Below are 14,926 nucleotides of genomic sequence, written 5' to 3'. Positions count from 1 at the left end.
ACCATTCTGGCTAACACGGTGAAACCCTGTCTCTACTAAAAATACGAAAAAATTAGCTGGGCGTGGTGGCGGGCACCTGTAGTCCCAGCTACTCGGGAGGCTGAGGCAGGAGAATGGCGTGAACCTGGGAGGCAGAGGTTGCAGTGAGCCAAGATTGTGCCACTGCACTCCAGCCTGGGCGACAGAGCGAGACTCCATCTCAAAAAAGACGATAACAGCCGTGTCTCAAAACAAACCTCCTTTTTGCCTGGGGACTAGATTGCCTTTGCAGGACTAACAAATTAGCCACAAGACTAGAAATTATGGTTTAGGAGTCATGCAGCTGGAGGCTACAAGATTCTGACCTTCCCTCAACTGCTCCTAAGATCAGTACTTGAGATATTTTGCAGACCCCGTACTTGATGGATCAGCTGGTACCACCCAGATGGATAAACTGGCTCATCTAATCTTTTGGTCCCCACCCAGGAACTGACTTAGCACAAGAGGATAGCTTCAGTTCCCTATGATTTCATCTCTGACCCAACCAATCAGCACTCCCGACTCACTGGCCTTCCCCCATCCTCCAGATTATCCTTAAAAACTCTGACCCCGAATGCTCAGGGAGACTGATTTGAGTAATAATAAAACTTTGGTCTCCCACACAGCTGGCTCTGTGTGAATTACTCTTTCTCTATTGCAATTCCCCTGTCATGATAAATCAACTCTGTCTAGGCAGCAGGCAAGATGAACCCACTGGGCAATTACAAATTCAGGTAAGGTGAATCCCCTACACAGAGGCCAGTAGGTCTGAAACTAACAGAGGATCTTTGTGGCTCTAAGCCCTAAATTTGGAGATCCAAGTTCAAATCCTGCCTCTGAGCTCAGCTCTGCAAGGGAATCTGAGACTAGGCCCTGCTGGCCTCTTTGAGCTGGATCATTCTCTGCAGGAACATCCCAGCATTGACTCTTACGTGTTAGTCTGTTGGAGCCACCCTCACAGAATACCACACCCTGAACGGCTTAAACAACAGACATTTATTTTCTCACAGTTCTAGAGGCTGGAAGCTGAAGGTGCAGGTGCCAGCAGGGTTGGTTTCTCCTGAGGCCTCTCTCCTAGGCTTGCAGATGGCTGCCTTCCTGCTGTGTCCTCATGTGACCTTTTCTCTGTGTGCTCATGCCTGATGTCACTTCCTCTTTCACAAGGACATCAATCACATTGGATTAAGGTCCCACCCTTTGACTTCCTTTAGCCTTACTTGTTTCTTTAATGGTCATGTCTCCGAAAAAATTACATTGGGGCTTAGGGCTTCAACATATTAATTTGTGTGTGTGTGTGTGTGTGTGTGTGTGTGTGTGTGTGTGGTGGGGGGCAGGGGCACAATTTAGTCCATAACAATTATTGGGTACTTGAAATGTGACTGGTCCAAATTGACATGTGTTCTGAGTATGAAATGCATCCCAGATTTTTCATCATTCATTATTTTTCATCCCTTCATCACTTTTCATCATGTGTTAGAAAACATAATGAAAAGCATCTCCTCAATACATTTTAATACTGATTACATGTCAAATGATAGTATTTTGGGGGTATTGTGTTAACAGTATTATTAGAATTACTTTCACCTGTTTCTATTTACTTTTTCTAGTGTGGCTACTCAGAAGCTTAAAATTACACACAAGACTCAAATTATGTTTCACTAGACAGTGTCTAGAGACCCTCAGATAGCCGACACAGCCACCCCCTGCAGTCAGTGGGAAGATGGCCCTCTGGGACCCTCTCTTCACTTCTCCCCTAGGTCCTTTAACTCCTTTCCCTTCCCCCACCTTCCAGGAGTCCTCTTGGGCTCAGTCATCAGTTCCATCAAGGTGTGCTGCTGGATGGGGCAGGGTGGAGATTCTGGTAGCAGTGAAGAAGGGTGGCTTTCAGAAGATGGAGGTGAAGGGAGAGGGTATCTCACTCTGCCTCTCACTGCATCTGGCTCAGAGTGGGAGATGTCTAAGATAAACAGAACTTCCCCACTGCCTAGGTTACCTCTCTCAGCATACGTCTTACGTGTTTTGTGCTAAAAGAGTCTTCATCTCTTACTCTGTCTTTAGTTGCTTTGCCAAAAGTTTCATTTTCGGATCCTATCTTGGGATGTTCCAGGTCTCAGGAAAGCATTAAGGGAAAGGAAAGAAAACTTCCATCTCACCACACAGAGATGATCAAAACATGGTCCTGGGCCTCAATCATCAGGGAGGGAAGGAATGGGGAGTGAGGAAAGATAGGAACAGCCTTGTATTCAAGGCCATATGAGGGGCACTTTATCTGCTTTATTTCCCTTGGTTCTTCTAACAACCTCCTATTATTCTCATTTTACAGATAGGGAAAGAGAGGCCCACAGAGTTTAAATAACTCCCCCAGCATCGCAGCCAGCAGGTAGCAGGACCAGAATTTGAGAATGACTCTGACTTCATGGTATCATCATGTAGGTCTGGAGTGAAAAGGGAAGGTTTTCTGGAGCTTGGGGGAACGTTCTTGAGTTGGATTCAGGTCCAGGAAGAAAAGCAGAGGGAATTCTAGGCAGGCGGCTGGAGGCTGGCATGGCATGGCACATGTCCAAACGACAAAGTGATCCTGCCCTCTGCTCCTCCCAGGGTTACCCTCCTGTAAGTCTTTTGCTCAGTGTTCAGGATTGGGGGATGCTGGGACTGGGCAAGGACTTGTAGGCCACACCCCATAGCCTGTTCATGCCTGTTGGGTTGTCTATGGATCATTCCCTGCTGGGCTCACTCACCGGCTTCGTATAAGGTCCTTTTTGAGGTTTATTATTTCCTTGTCCATATACTTGATGCTCTTCATTGGCTTGTCTGGGACCTGATGAGAAGACAGGGGCTGAAAGTAAAAGGAGTGTTAGTATGATGGTTCCAAATGGATGTTAGTACAACGGTTCCAAATGGAGACAGGCACAGGAGGCTCATGGGTTTATCGGAGATGTATGGCTAGGTTTAAGGGGTCTTGGGCAGCACAGAGTCTACCTTGACACCAAAGAGGGGGCTGCTGTGTGACAAAGTGGACATGGTAAGGGCTTTGGAGACAGATGGACCTGAGCTCTGACCCTGGTTCTGTCTGGTGACCAGCTGTGTGACCTTGAACAAATTACTCAACCTCTCTGAAGAATTTGGGCTTCAATTTCTTCAGTAGAATGGGGGCATAACTCCTACTGTGTTTTGAGGATTAAATTAATTGCTAAATTCCTCACTGATAGCAAGCATTAGATAAATGGAAGCTACTACTATTTATTAGCATTATACTTTAAAGCAAACAATTAGGCATTAAAAATAATTATTATTGGTGGTGTTGCATCTGATTTGGAGAGCTGAATCTTGTCAACATAAAGATTCAAATGTACTCCCCCTCTCTTCCTGCCCCCATAGCAGAGGTTTATGAATGAATTATCTAGATAATTGCTCACGGGTTTTTTCTTTCTCCCTATTAATTTGCCTTGACTATACCCAGGGGAAACCTCACATTACTCAGAAGTTGATACATGCTCAATATAAAGAAGAGAGATAAATTAACTATATTATCCTATTATTATTATTTTATTTTTTTAGAGACAGGATCACACTGTCACTGAGGCTGGAGTGCAGCTCACTGTAGCCTTGAGCTCCTCAGCCCAAGTGATCCTCTTGCTTCAGTCTCCAAAGTAAGACTAGGATTACAGGTTCAAGCCATCATACTTGGCAAATTATATTTTAGTAAAAAAGTCATTTTTCTCAACCTGCAGTTTGGAGAAACAATAATCAGAATATTACCTGGATTATCTTGTCTTGAAATTTTCCTGCACCTTAGGATTTTTTTTACATAAAAAAATACTAGGAAATTATGGGAAAATGGGTGTTCTCAGATAAAGTTGGTAAATACTTTGTGCTGGCATTTCAGAAGGGCTATTCATCAATGCATACCAGATGCTTTAGAAATGAGCATGTCCTTAGATCCAACAATTCTGCTGTCAAGAATCCTAAGGAAATATTTTTCATGGGCGTAGAGGTTCATCAACAAAACTGTTCACCAGCATGCTGCTTGTAATAGCAAACTATTGGAAAACAACTTTACATCTCACAATAGAAGGCAGGTTAAATAATTATGGTGCATCTACACAATGGAATACGATGCAGTAATTAAGCATAATGGCAACATAATGTAAGTATGTTTATTGATATATAAAGATGTTTGATTTATTTGAGTCAAAAGACATGTTACAAAGTAATATTTATAGCACGATTCTATTTTGGTTTTTGAAAAATGATCTATGTGGATATACACATCTCGAAGATATGAAATGACATAGCTCCAAAATGCAGTGTTTTTCTCTGGGGGTGAGATTATGGTAGGTTTTATTTCTTTTTCTTAGCTGATATGCATTTCCTATAACTTTGCAATAAGTATTAATTAATTACATAATGAAAGAGAAAAGATTTAAAAAGTAAACAGCAAAGTGAAATTTGACAAAGACTAGTTGGTAGTACCGTACTGAGAGTGTTTTTTGAAGGCAGGGTAAGAACAGGTTGGCTGCTCACTAACAGAAATCCCAATATCTATGTGTGGGAGGAGGCAAAGTGTTTTCTCTGCAGCCACCATCAGTGAAATTGGGCTATGGTGCCTACTGCTCTGGGGCTTTGAAGTGTAAAGTGAAAGTTGAGAAGCACAGTTGTTTCAAAGTTGAATGACATTTGTGGAAGAGTTGGATGGGAGACAGAGTGGGAGATGAAGTGGAGGAAGGAACTGTTTCTGGCCTGCTTGATTCCATTTTTCTCCTGGGTTGGCCAATACATGTTCCCATGTAAGGCAGCACAGATGAAGGGTGAAGAGTCTATGGCAATTCCACAGAATATTTGTAACTGTAGCTATTACTTGCCCACTTGAGAAAGTGGGGCCAGGCATGGGGGATTATGCCTGTAATCCTAGGATTTTGGGAGGCTGAGGCGGGAGGATGGCTTGAACTCACGAATTCAAGACCAGACTAGGCAACATGACAAAACCCTGTCTCTACAAAAAATACAAAAAAATGAGCTAAGCATGTGGTGGTGCATGCCTGTAATCCCAGCTGCTCAGGAAGCTGAGGTAGGAGGATTGCTTGAGCCCAGGAGGTCAAGGTTGCTGCGACCGGAGATAGCGCCACTGCAGTCTAGCCTGGGTGACGGAGCAAGACCCAGTCACACACACACACACACACACACACACACACACACAAAAAAAAAAAAAAAAAAGGAAAAAGGAAAAAGGAAAGTATAAAGGATGCGACACAAAACAAAACATCTGAATAGCCTTGAATCAGGTCAACTGGATAGGAAACAATGAAATCATTTACAACCTTTGTCTCTTTGGTTAATATTAGTAATGAATTACAGGTACTATATCTTGCTCATCTCAATATACCAGGTGGCCTCAACCCTTGGCTGGAAATTGATGGTAGACCTGTAAGTGTTCATCTTGAGGGGTGGGTGAAGCGGGTAGAGAGACCACCCTCTAACGAGGCATGTAAGGAACTCCAGGAGTACTTTCCCAAGCTTTTGCATAATGAACATTCATTTGTCTCACACATCCAACATCTGTTCACTCTCCTTGTTGATACCAGTTAGTTCCCTGGTTAGGCCCTTTGCCTTTCCTTCACTCAGCACTTGCATCTTGGGAGATGCTCATGGTACCAGCAGCAGGGGAGGCCCTGAATGACTGAAGCCAAACAGCACAAACCATCCCTTGTCAACCTGTTGGTTTACAGATGGTCATGTGACCCAGTTTGGGCAAATGAGATGCAAGCATTTTCTAGGGGCTTCTGGGAAGCACAGGCAGAGATGTTCTCTTTCCTCACTGACTAGAAATGGGAAGCAGATAGCCCCTGGGAGTTGCTCACAGCATTTTGTGTCCATGAGGGTGGCCAGCCTTGGGCAAAGATGATGTGGAGGAAAGGCAGAGAAGAGAGTCAGAGAAAAACTCATCCCATGGTGCCTTGTTGAAATGATCAAGCTTCATTGGAATCTTGACTTTCCACGAACATTTCCTTTATTATTTACAACAGCTTAAATTAGGTTTTCTGTTACCTGCAGCCACAGAATTCTATCTGAAATGCGTCCTTCTCTTAGGAGTAGCAAAACAGCTAAGAGACTGAGATTTCTTTTAACTAGTTATTCTTCCTTTCCCAACACTGCTTTTGAGGTATCAAGATCAGATGACCCCAATTCTGGTATATTTTACAGTGAAAGCAATGAGATTGGCCATGTTGAGATCAAATATTTGAAAATGAGTTTGCCTGTCTTTCTAATCCCACTTATTCTGGAGAACCTCATTATATGTTTCCCGCAGGCCCAAAGTAACTTTCCAAAAAGATGCGTGAACTAAGCATATTTATAAATGAAGGAAAAATAAGCACATCAGAAATTTTCCTGCCAGATAATTTGAAAACACATGATTGAAACCGTGTTTTATGCCACGGTCATGTCTTTACCACTCTCCTAAACATCTGAAATTTCACCTTCTTCATGAAACAACTGTGATAATGTCCAACATTCAAGCAGTTGTTTTTCAAATGTCACCTGATGATAGTTGCCTGGGCACCAGGAATTCACATCATTGTGTAAGAGTGGATTTGTATTGACTGGTATTGGTACTGAATTGTGTCCTCAACTTGACGCCGACTTTAGCAGCATGAGATGCACCCCCCAAAGCCTCACAACTATGTCAGCATTTAAGTGGATTCTCAGGAAACCATTTTTGTCAAAGTATAATTTTATAATTATAAATGTAAGTTTATGATTATAACTTTATAATTATAGTTTTGTTTAATTAAAATTATAATAAGCCAGCAGAAATAACTAGTTCTCAGGACATTTACAAACATCATTTGATATTAAATGAAAAATAATAAGTTAAATTAAAAGTTAATAAGTTAACAAGTTAAATAAATAAGTTAAATAGTAGATTAAAAAGTTTATAAAACATTCAAAAATCACTCTCTCTACAACCTTTCTAGAGAGCAATTTAGACATATGTGTGACAAGCTTTAGAAATACATATCCTCTTGCCCCAGCCAAGGAAATTATGTCTCCAGGATGAAAAGATTTATCCCTGAGGATATTTATCACAGCAATGCGAATAATAGTGAAAAATACCTAAATGTCCCACAATAGCCATTGTGGGGATAAATCATGGTCTATCCAGACAGTGGTATGTGAATGCATTTGAGTCTTGGTGCTTCCACTTAGTGCTGCTATGGCTGTTTATTTACTAATGTGGAAAGGTGGTAATGGAATGTAATTTCAGATGAAAATCAAAATATAAAGATAGTAGATCATAGAGAAGCTCTAAGATTTATACTTATAGGATCTAGAGAAATTTCCAGAAATGTATGTGATCTAATACAAATTAGGTTTTAAAATATTGACATATGACAAGGCATATATGTACTAATATAACAAGCTGGAAGTAAATGCAATAAATTGTATATAAAGATGTTATCTCAGGGCATTTGAATTATAGGCAATTAAGCAATAAGTTTTTGTTTTGGTTATCTTTTTTCCTATTTTTTTCTACAATTCACGTAGATTAATTTTAATAAAATAATTGCATTTTTCATGTTTGTAAAGCAATTTTGACTAATTCTCTCAAGGCAGGCAAAGTAGAAATGTTTAATGCCAATTTAAATTGAGTCATCTAAGAGTCTGGAATGATGTAAGCTAATAGTTTATTTTAACATACTGGATCAGGCAGGGTCTAGGCAGGAAATCAGAATTCATGACAGGTAGTTCAACAGAGGGAATTTAATACGGGGGAGCAGTTACAAAGGTGTTGGAAGAGCTCAAAAGTCACATAAGGAATGGTGAGGCAGAGCTCAAAAGTCACATAAGGAATGGTGAGGCAAGCTAGAGATTAGTGAAAGGAAACCTCTACCATCTCCAGGGCTGGAGGAATTAAGGGAAAAGGTGGACTTCAGAAGCCCTGGAATAGGGCCACTTGGCATAAGCTAGACTCATGGAGGAGATGTAGTTTTAGCTAGAGGTGCCACCATAAGCCGAATGAGAGAAGGGACGAAATGCCCTGGCTTCTGCTTAACTCTCACCCTTCAGATCCTGATGGTGCCTCCTATTGGCTGAACCTACTTGGAAGCCAGCTGCAAAGGCACCTGGGAAATGTAGTTTGTAAGGATCAGCCCCCTGTGGGAGCAGGAAATGGAGATGAGAGTGAAAGCAAGTGATTATGGGTACAACTTATGCAAATGCCTTAGCCCCAGGCCACTTTGGGACTATAAAGCAGGTCCTCCTCCCCTTAATTTAATCAAGGATCCCCTTACAGATGATAACTTTGGATACTCCTTTTGATCTTAACCCTAAGGTTCCCAGAGTTTTCCATGGCTAAAATGCATATCCAGAATTGGTCATGCCCCTCACCCCCCCAAAAAAAACATCAAAAATCACGATTCTAGGGTATTCAGAACCCTCCTACTTCTCCAAATTTCTTCAGATCTTTGTAGATCACCTCCCCTCCCATCAAAACTTACCTGCTCTACCTCCCACATTGTTAGATCTTTATACTCCTTACTGACACTCATTCATGTATCTCCCTATCCAGGTAACTTATTTGTAATACAACCTCACATTTAATATTTTAATCTGGTTTTGACACTAATTAACACTGTATTATGTTGTGTTGGTGCAAAAGTAATTGCAAGTTTTACCATTGAATTTCACTGGACAGTGAATGAATGCCAAAAATTCATTTGCCATTGAAATGGCCAAAACCATAATTACTTTTGCACCAACCTAATAGAAAATTAGGAAAAGTTAAAAAATTAGGAGAAAATAAAAACCAAGCAAAACCCCATCACTATCTGACACGGTTTGGATCTGTGTCTCTACCCAAATCTCATGTTGAAATGTAATTCCTAATGCTGGACATGGGTCCTTGTAGGAGGTGATTGGATCATGGGGGTTGTTTCTCATGGTTTAACACCATGCCCCTTTGGTGCTATCCTTTCAATAGTGATTTCTCGTGAGATCTGGTTGTTTAAAAGTTTGTGGCACCTCTCCCATCTCTCTCGGTCCTGCTGCTGCCATGTAAGATGCCTGCTCATGCTTTGCCTTCTGCCATGAGTAAAAGCTCCCTGAGGCCTTCCCAGGACCAGATGCCAGCATCATGCTTTCTGCACAGCCTGTGAAACTATAAGCCAATTAAACCTCTTTTCTGTATGAATTACCCAGTCTCAGGTATTTCTTTAGAGCAGTGTGAGAATGGACTAATACACCGTCTCTGCAGATATCCTTTGTTTTGTGCTCTGTGATGACTCCAAGCCTGGTTGATTGTGATTTTCTGTCTTTGCTTCCCTTGGATGTGTCATCGGCTTCAGAGCTTTCAGTTTTTCCATTGCTCTGCAGAGTACAGGTTTCTCCATTCTTTGTTTCCTAGAAAACAAAGTCAAGTCTGCCCTGCCCACCTTTTCTACAGCATGTGTGAACAGCATCCTTTCTCTTATCGACCCAATGACTTTTTGAGAGCAGCATCGTGAGAAATACCGTGTGATGTCCTGTGATGTACCAGGTTAAAAGGTGGTAATTGGGGGTAGGGGCCTGGGAGGGGTGGAGCACGCACGGACTCACAGTGGACTCTTAGATGGGGATGGTTTTCTTGGCAGGTGTACTCACATTTAATATTCATGTGCTGGGGATGTTTAAATAGTAACGTCTGGAAGTGATGTGGTTTAACCTGAAAGCTGAGAATTGAAGTGTGGAGGGAATGGATGGAAAGATGTTTGCTGTCAGAAAGACCTAGGTTTGAGTCCTGGCCCTGTCACTCAGGAGTTCAGTGACCTTGAGTGAGGTACCATTACTCTCCAATCTCAATTTCCCCATCTGTGAAATGGAACTAATGCCAATCCTACCAGAACTAATGCCAATCCTCATCTGTGAAATGGAACTGATGCCAATCTCCTATGTGCTCTGCACTGTCCCAAGTGTATTCTTATATGAAATAGATGAGTCCATTGAGTCCTTGCCGTATTACTATTCCCATTCTATAGGACAGCAAGAGGAGGCTTAAAAAGGTGAAACTGACTTGCTATTAAGTGACAAAGCCTGGATTTGAACTCATGTTCAAGTGACACTGAAGCCTGTGTTCTTATTCACTACTCCATTCTGCATCCCCATTTCCCCCTTGTCCTATTTTGCATAGTGGGAACTACCTGAGGGGCAACAGTTGCTAGCTATTGATTTACAGATACTGCCTCCAAAATTCTTCCACTGAATTTTGTTAGATTTCATCATAAAGAATTTAATATGGCAGAAAATCAGAATGATTTGTTGAAGGTCACGGCCGGAAAGCCAATTTTCTAAATATCTGTTGTTCTCTGCGTTTTATGAAAGAATGTTCTGAACTCATCTTTGTTATTCCTTAAACTATGATCTACTTCCTAGAATCAGATTAAGATGGAAATGAATTCCTGTTAAATGTGCCCGAGTTGATACAGACATCAGGGAAACAGCTGGGATGCTCCGTCGAGGGGTTGGGGGGAAGGGAGACTGAAAAGACAGCACTGAGAAGCAAGCACGCTGATTAACACATTTCAGACTCATTGCGGAGAAGCTGTAAAGAACAGAGTAGGCAGGATCATGGCAGGAGTACACAGGTGAACCCGAAGACCTGAGCTTGCACATGGATGTTTAAGTTTCTGGTTTTAAAATTTTTATTTTTTATTTTTGTGGGTACATAATAGGTGCAAATATCTATGGGGTACATGAGATGTTCTGATACAGGCCTGCAATGTGAAATAAGCACATCATGGAGAATGGGGTATCCATCCCCTCAAGCAGTTATCCTGTGAGTTATAAACAATCCAATTACATTCTTAGTTATTTAAAAATGTAAGTTATTATTGACTATAGTCAACCTGTTGTGCTATCAAATAGTAGGTCTTGTTCATTCTTTCTATTTTTTTTGTACCCATTAACCATTCCCGCCTTCTGCCCCGCTTCCCCCACTATCCTTCCCAGCCTCTGGTAACCATCCTTCTACTCTCCATGTCCATTAGTTCAATTGTTTTGATTTTTAGATCCCACAAATAAGTGAGAACATGTGATGTTTGTCTTTCTGTGCCTGGCTTGTTTCACTTAACACACTTAACATAATGATCTCCAGTTCCATCCATGTTGTGGCAAATAACTGGATCTCATTCTTTTTTTGTGGCTGAATAATGCTCCCTTTTGGTGGTTTTATGGTGATGATGGGCAGTTCCTTTTGGGGAGAGTGAGGTTTTTTTTTTTTTATCATAAGAATATAAGATGTGTACCTACCTACGTAGAGATACCCAGAATTAGTGACCTCATCCACACACAGATCCTTCAAACTGAAATAGGAAATATACTATAGAATTATTTAATAGCTCTCCTTGTTGAAGACAGGTCGCACCTTTTATAGGATATTTTGATTCAACCTCTTTCCCCCCCATCTTCTTATGGACCCAGGAGAAAAGAAGTTGGGGGTCTGTGGATTGGCGGGGAGAGGTGGTGGAAGAAGGGACTGTCATCTGGGGAGACGAGCAAGTCCTCTACTGAGAACTCAGGGGAGACAAAGCAGCAGGAGTCCTCTGGGAAGAAGAGGAGAAGGAACAACAGTCCCTGGGAAGGAAACTTCTGATACTCAGCACCTGGTCCAGGGCCTGGCTCTGCATTCTTTCTGTCATTGCTGAATGAATGAGAAGATGAAAGCGTCACAGTCTCAAGGTTTAACCCCACAGGTTAATGAGTTGTTACAAAGGAAACGAGGTACCCATATAACGGTGAGGTCTGTCGGACACCACTTTAACCATCACGGCTATGTTTAGCATCACCATTGACAGGACAAATTCTTATCAGGCACACCTGAAGTGATGCACTGGGAAGGGCACAGCATCGCCACCTACAAACATGTCCTGCCCCAGAGGTCCAATCTGAATCTAATCATGAGAAAGCAAATGTGAAGGAAAAATAAAAAGTGAAGGTCATTTTACAAAATAGGTGACCTGGACTCTTAAAAGATGTCAATGTCGGTGTCCACTGGGGCCTCTGGGAAGCAGACACGGAGAGAGGAATGCAAAATGCTCACTGGGGGTAAGCCCTTGAAAGAGAAAAGGAGGAGGAAGTGGGATTTGGCAGGGGAGCCGTAGACCATGATGCAGATCTGACAGAGTCCAGCCAATGCAACAGAGAGCTCCAGAGCAAAGATTGCTTGATTGAGTCCAAGCACAAGCAGAAATGGCCAGTGCCCACTGATGGGGAATTTCTGGGGGAAGATTCTGACTTCTGCTGCATGAAAGCTGCTGTGGATGCTGGCAGTGTCAACAGCTGGAGACTCTCAGCTACCTGTGCCTCCTGCTGGCAAGTTCTTTCTTAGAGAGAAATCCAAGAGAAACACCTCTTTGTCTTCTAACAATGTCATAAAAGAGGAAGAAGGCAGAGGATCTGTTTCTTTAGGACACCAAGTGAACATAACAACTAAATGCAATGCATGGTCCCTTGATTGAATGCTGGGCTGGAAACAAGGCTATAAAGGGCATGCCTGGGATAACTAGGGACATTTGCACGTGAACTTTATGTTAGATAATAGCACTGGGGCTCACGCCTGTAATCCCAGCACATTGGGAGGTTGAGATGGGTGGATCACCTGAGGTCAGGAGTTGGAGACCAGCCTGGCCAACATGGTGAAATCCCATTTCTACTAAAAATACAAAAATTAGCTGGGCATGGTGGCATGTACCTGTAGTCCCAGCTGCTTAGGAGGCTGAGGCAGCAGAATCACTTGAACCCAGGAGGCAGAGGCTGCAGTGAACCAAGATTGTGCCACTGCACTCCAGCCTGGGGAATAGAGTGAAACCCCATCTCAAAAAAATAAAAAATAAAAAATAAAAAAATTTAAAAAATTAAAAAAAAAGAAAAAAGAGAGAAAAGGAAAAGAAAAAGATAATAGCATTGGATTAATGTGAGATTTCTGTGTTGACTGTGTTGTGACTATGAAGGAGAATGTCCTTAGGTAATACATGCTGAACTGTTTAGGTGTGAAGTGTCTGCAACTGACTTTCAAAGGGCTCAGCTTAAAAAATTGTAAATATACACACGTATTATATATATATAGTACATATATACACACATGTATGCATATATATACACATATGAAAAATATGGCAACATGTTAAAAACATGGCAAAAAGATAACATTGTGAATTTAAGTTAAGGGTATTTGACTGCCTGTTGTACTATTTTTGCAAACTTTCTGTAGGTTGGAAATCTTCTACAATCTTTTACAAGTTGGGGAAAGACGGTGAAGTGGCTGAAACCCCAGTCTCAAGTTTTCCTTTGCGGCAGTTCATTTGCTTGGGTCTTCTGTAAATGTCAGTGAAGCAGGACTACCTCCTGGAAGCTGTGCTTTGGGAATGAAGGAAGGGTCTGGGTTTCTTGCTGACATTCAGGGTGGGAGCTTGGATGAAGCTGGGAAATAAAGGTAGGACCCATGCCCCTGAGGCTGGAGAAATTGTGGCCCAGAAGAGCATACAAGTCACCACCTGTCATATAGTTTTTTGGTTGATTTGGTTGTTTTGGCTAAGTGTTGAGGCCTCGGCTACATCAGTCAGTCCCTTTTCTTGAGGAGTTAAATTAAGGTCACACCCTAACCACTTCCTTTATTCAGCTCTCTGGGGCCACTGTGCACCTGCTCAGGACCAGGTACTAGTTAAATAACTAGGGGGTTGTATCTAATAGAGCAGAAGTAACTCCATAAAAGGAAATGGGGTGCTCCAGGAAGGAGGATTGCATGCCTGTCAGCTAAAAGCCAATAAAAGAGATAAAGCAAGAGAAAAAGGAAAAAGAGGGGTAGGAAGAAAAATCTTGCTGATGTATTCCAAAAAGTAAAGATAAACTGTTTCCTCCTCCAGGCAGCATCCCAGGCTGGTTAACAAGATCTCTCAGTTAGAATGGCAATCATTAAAAAATCAGGAAACAACAGGTGTTGGAGAGGATGTGGAGAAATAGGAACACTTTTACACTGTTGGTGGGACTGTAAACTAGTTCAACCATTATGGAAAACAGTATGGCAATTCCTCAAGGATCTAGAACTAGATGTACCATATGACTGGTATACACCCAAAGGGTATACACCCAAAGCCATCCCACTACTGGGTATACACCCAAAGGATTATAAATTATTCTACTACAAAGACACATGCACATGTATGTTTATTGCGGCACTATTCACAATAGCAAAGACTTGGAATCAACCCAAATGTCCATCAGTGACAGACTGGATTAAGAAAATGTGGCACATATACACCATGGAATACTATGCAGCCATAAAAAAGGATGAGTTTGTGTCCTTTGTAGGGACATGGATGCAGCTGGAAACCATCATTCTTAGCAAACTATCACAAGAAGAGAAAACCAAACACCGCATGTTCTCACTCATAGGTGGGAACTGAACAATGAGTTCACTTGGACTCGGGAAGGGGAACTTCACACACTGGGGCCTATCATGGGGAGGGGGGAGGGGGGAGGGATTGCACTGGGGAGTTATACCTGATATAAATGATGAATTGATGGGTGCTGACGAGTTGATGGGTGCAGCACACCAACATGGCACAGGTATACATATGTAACAAACCTGCACGTTATGCACATGTACCCTAGAACTTAAAGTATAATAAAAAAATAAAAAATAAAAAACAAAAAACAAAAAAACAAAAAACAAAAAACAAGATCTCTCTTCCTCAGGACGACTGAGGTTTGGGACCAAATCACTATTCCTCGTGGGGGATTTTCTGGTACATCATACAACGTAGCATCTCTCCTGTAAGTTACAATGATCAAAATGTCTCCAGACATTGCCAAGTGTCCTCTGGGAAGCAGACTCACCCTCAACTGAGAACACTACTGAGTTAAACTTTGATGAGGT

The 14,926-nt window shown here is 41.9% G+C and overlaps 1 protein-coding gene across 1 annotated transcript in view; it reads right to left on the bottom strand.

The window, feature by feature from the left end:
- Positions 1 to 14,926, bottom strand: part of CCDC60 (coiled-coil domain containing 60) — a 207,597-nt gene that overhangs the window by 114,009 nt on the left and 78,662 nt on the right. The window contains exon 2 of the mRNA XM_023212476.1: positions 2,757 to 2,836. Coding sequence (XP_023068244.1) covers positions 2,757 to 2,836 — 80 coding nt within the window. The remainder of the gene's footprint in view (positions 1 to 2,756; positions 2,837 to 14,926) is intronic.

This window comes from Piliocolobus tephrosceles, chromosome 10, assembly GCF_002776525.5.
Source record: "Piliocolobus tephrosceles isolate RC106 chromosome 10, ASM277652v3, whole genome shotgun sequence".
Lineage (NCBI taxonomy): Eukaryota > Metazoa > Chordata > Mammalia > Primates > Cercopithecidae > Piliocolobus > Piliocolobus tephrosceles.
Note: the sequence above shows the minus strand (reverse complement) of the source record. Positions and strands in the feature narration are given on the sequence as shown.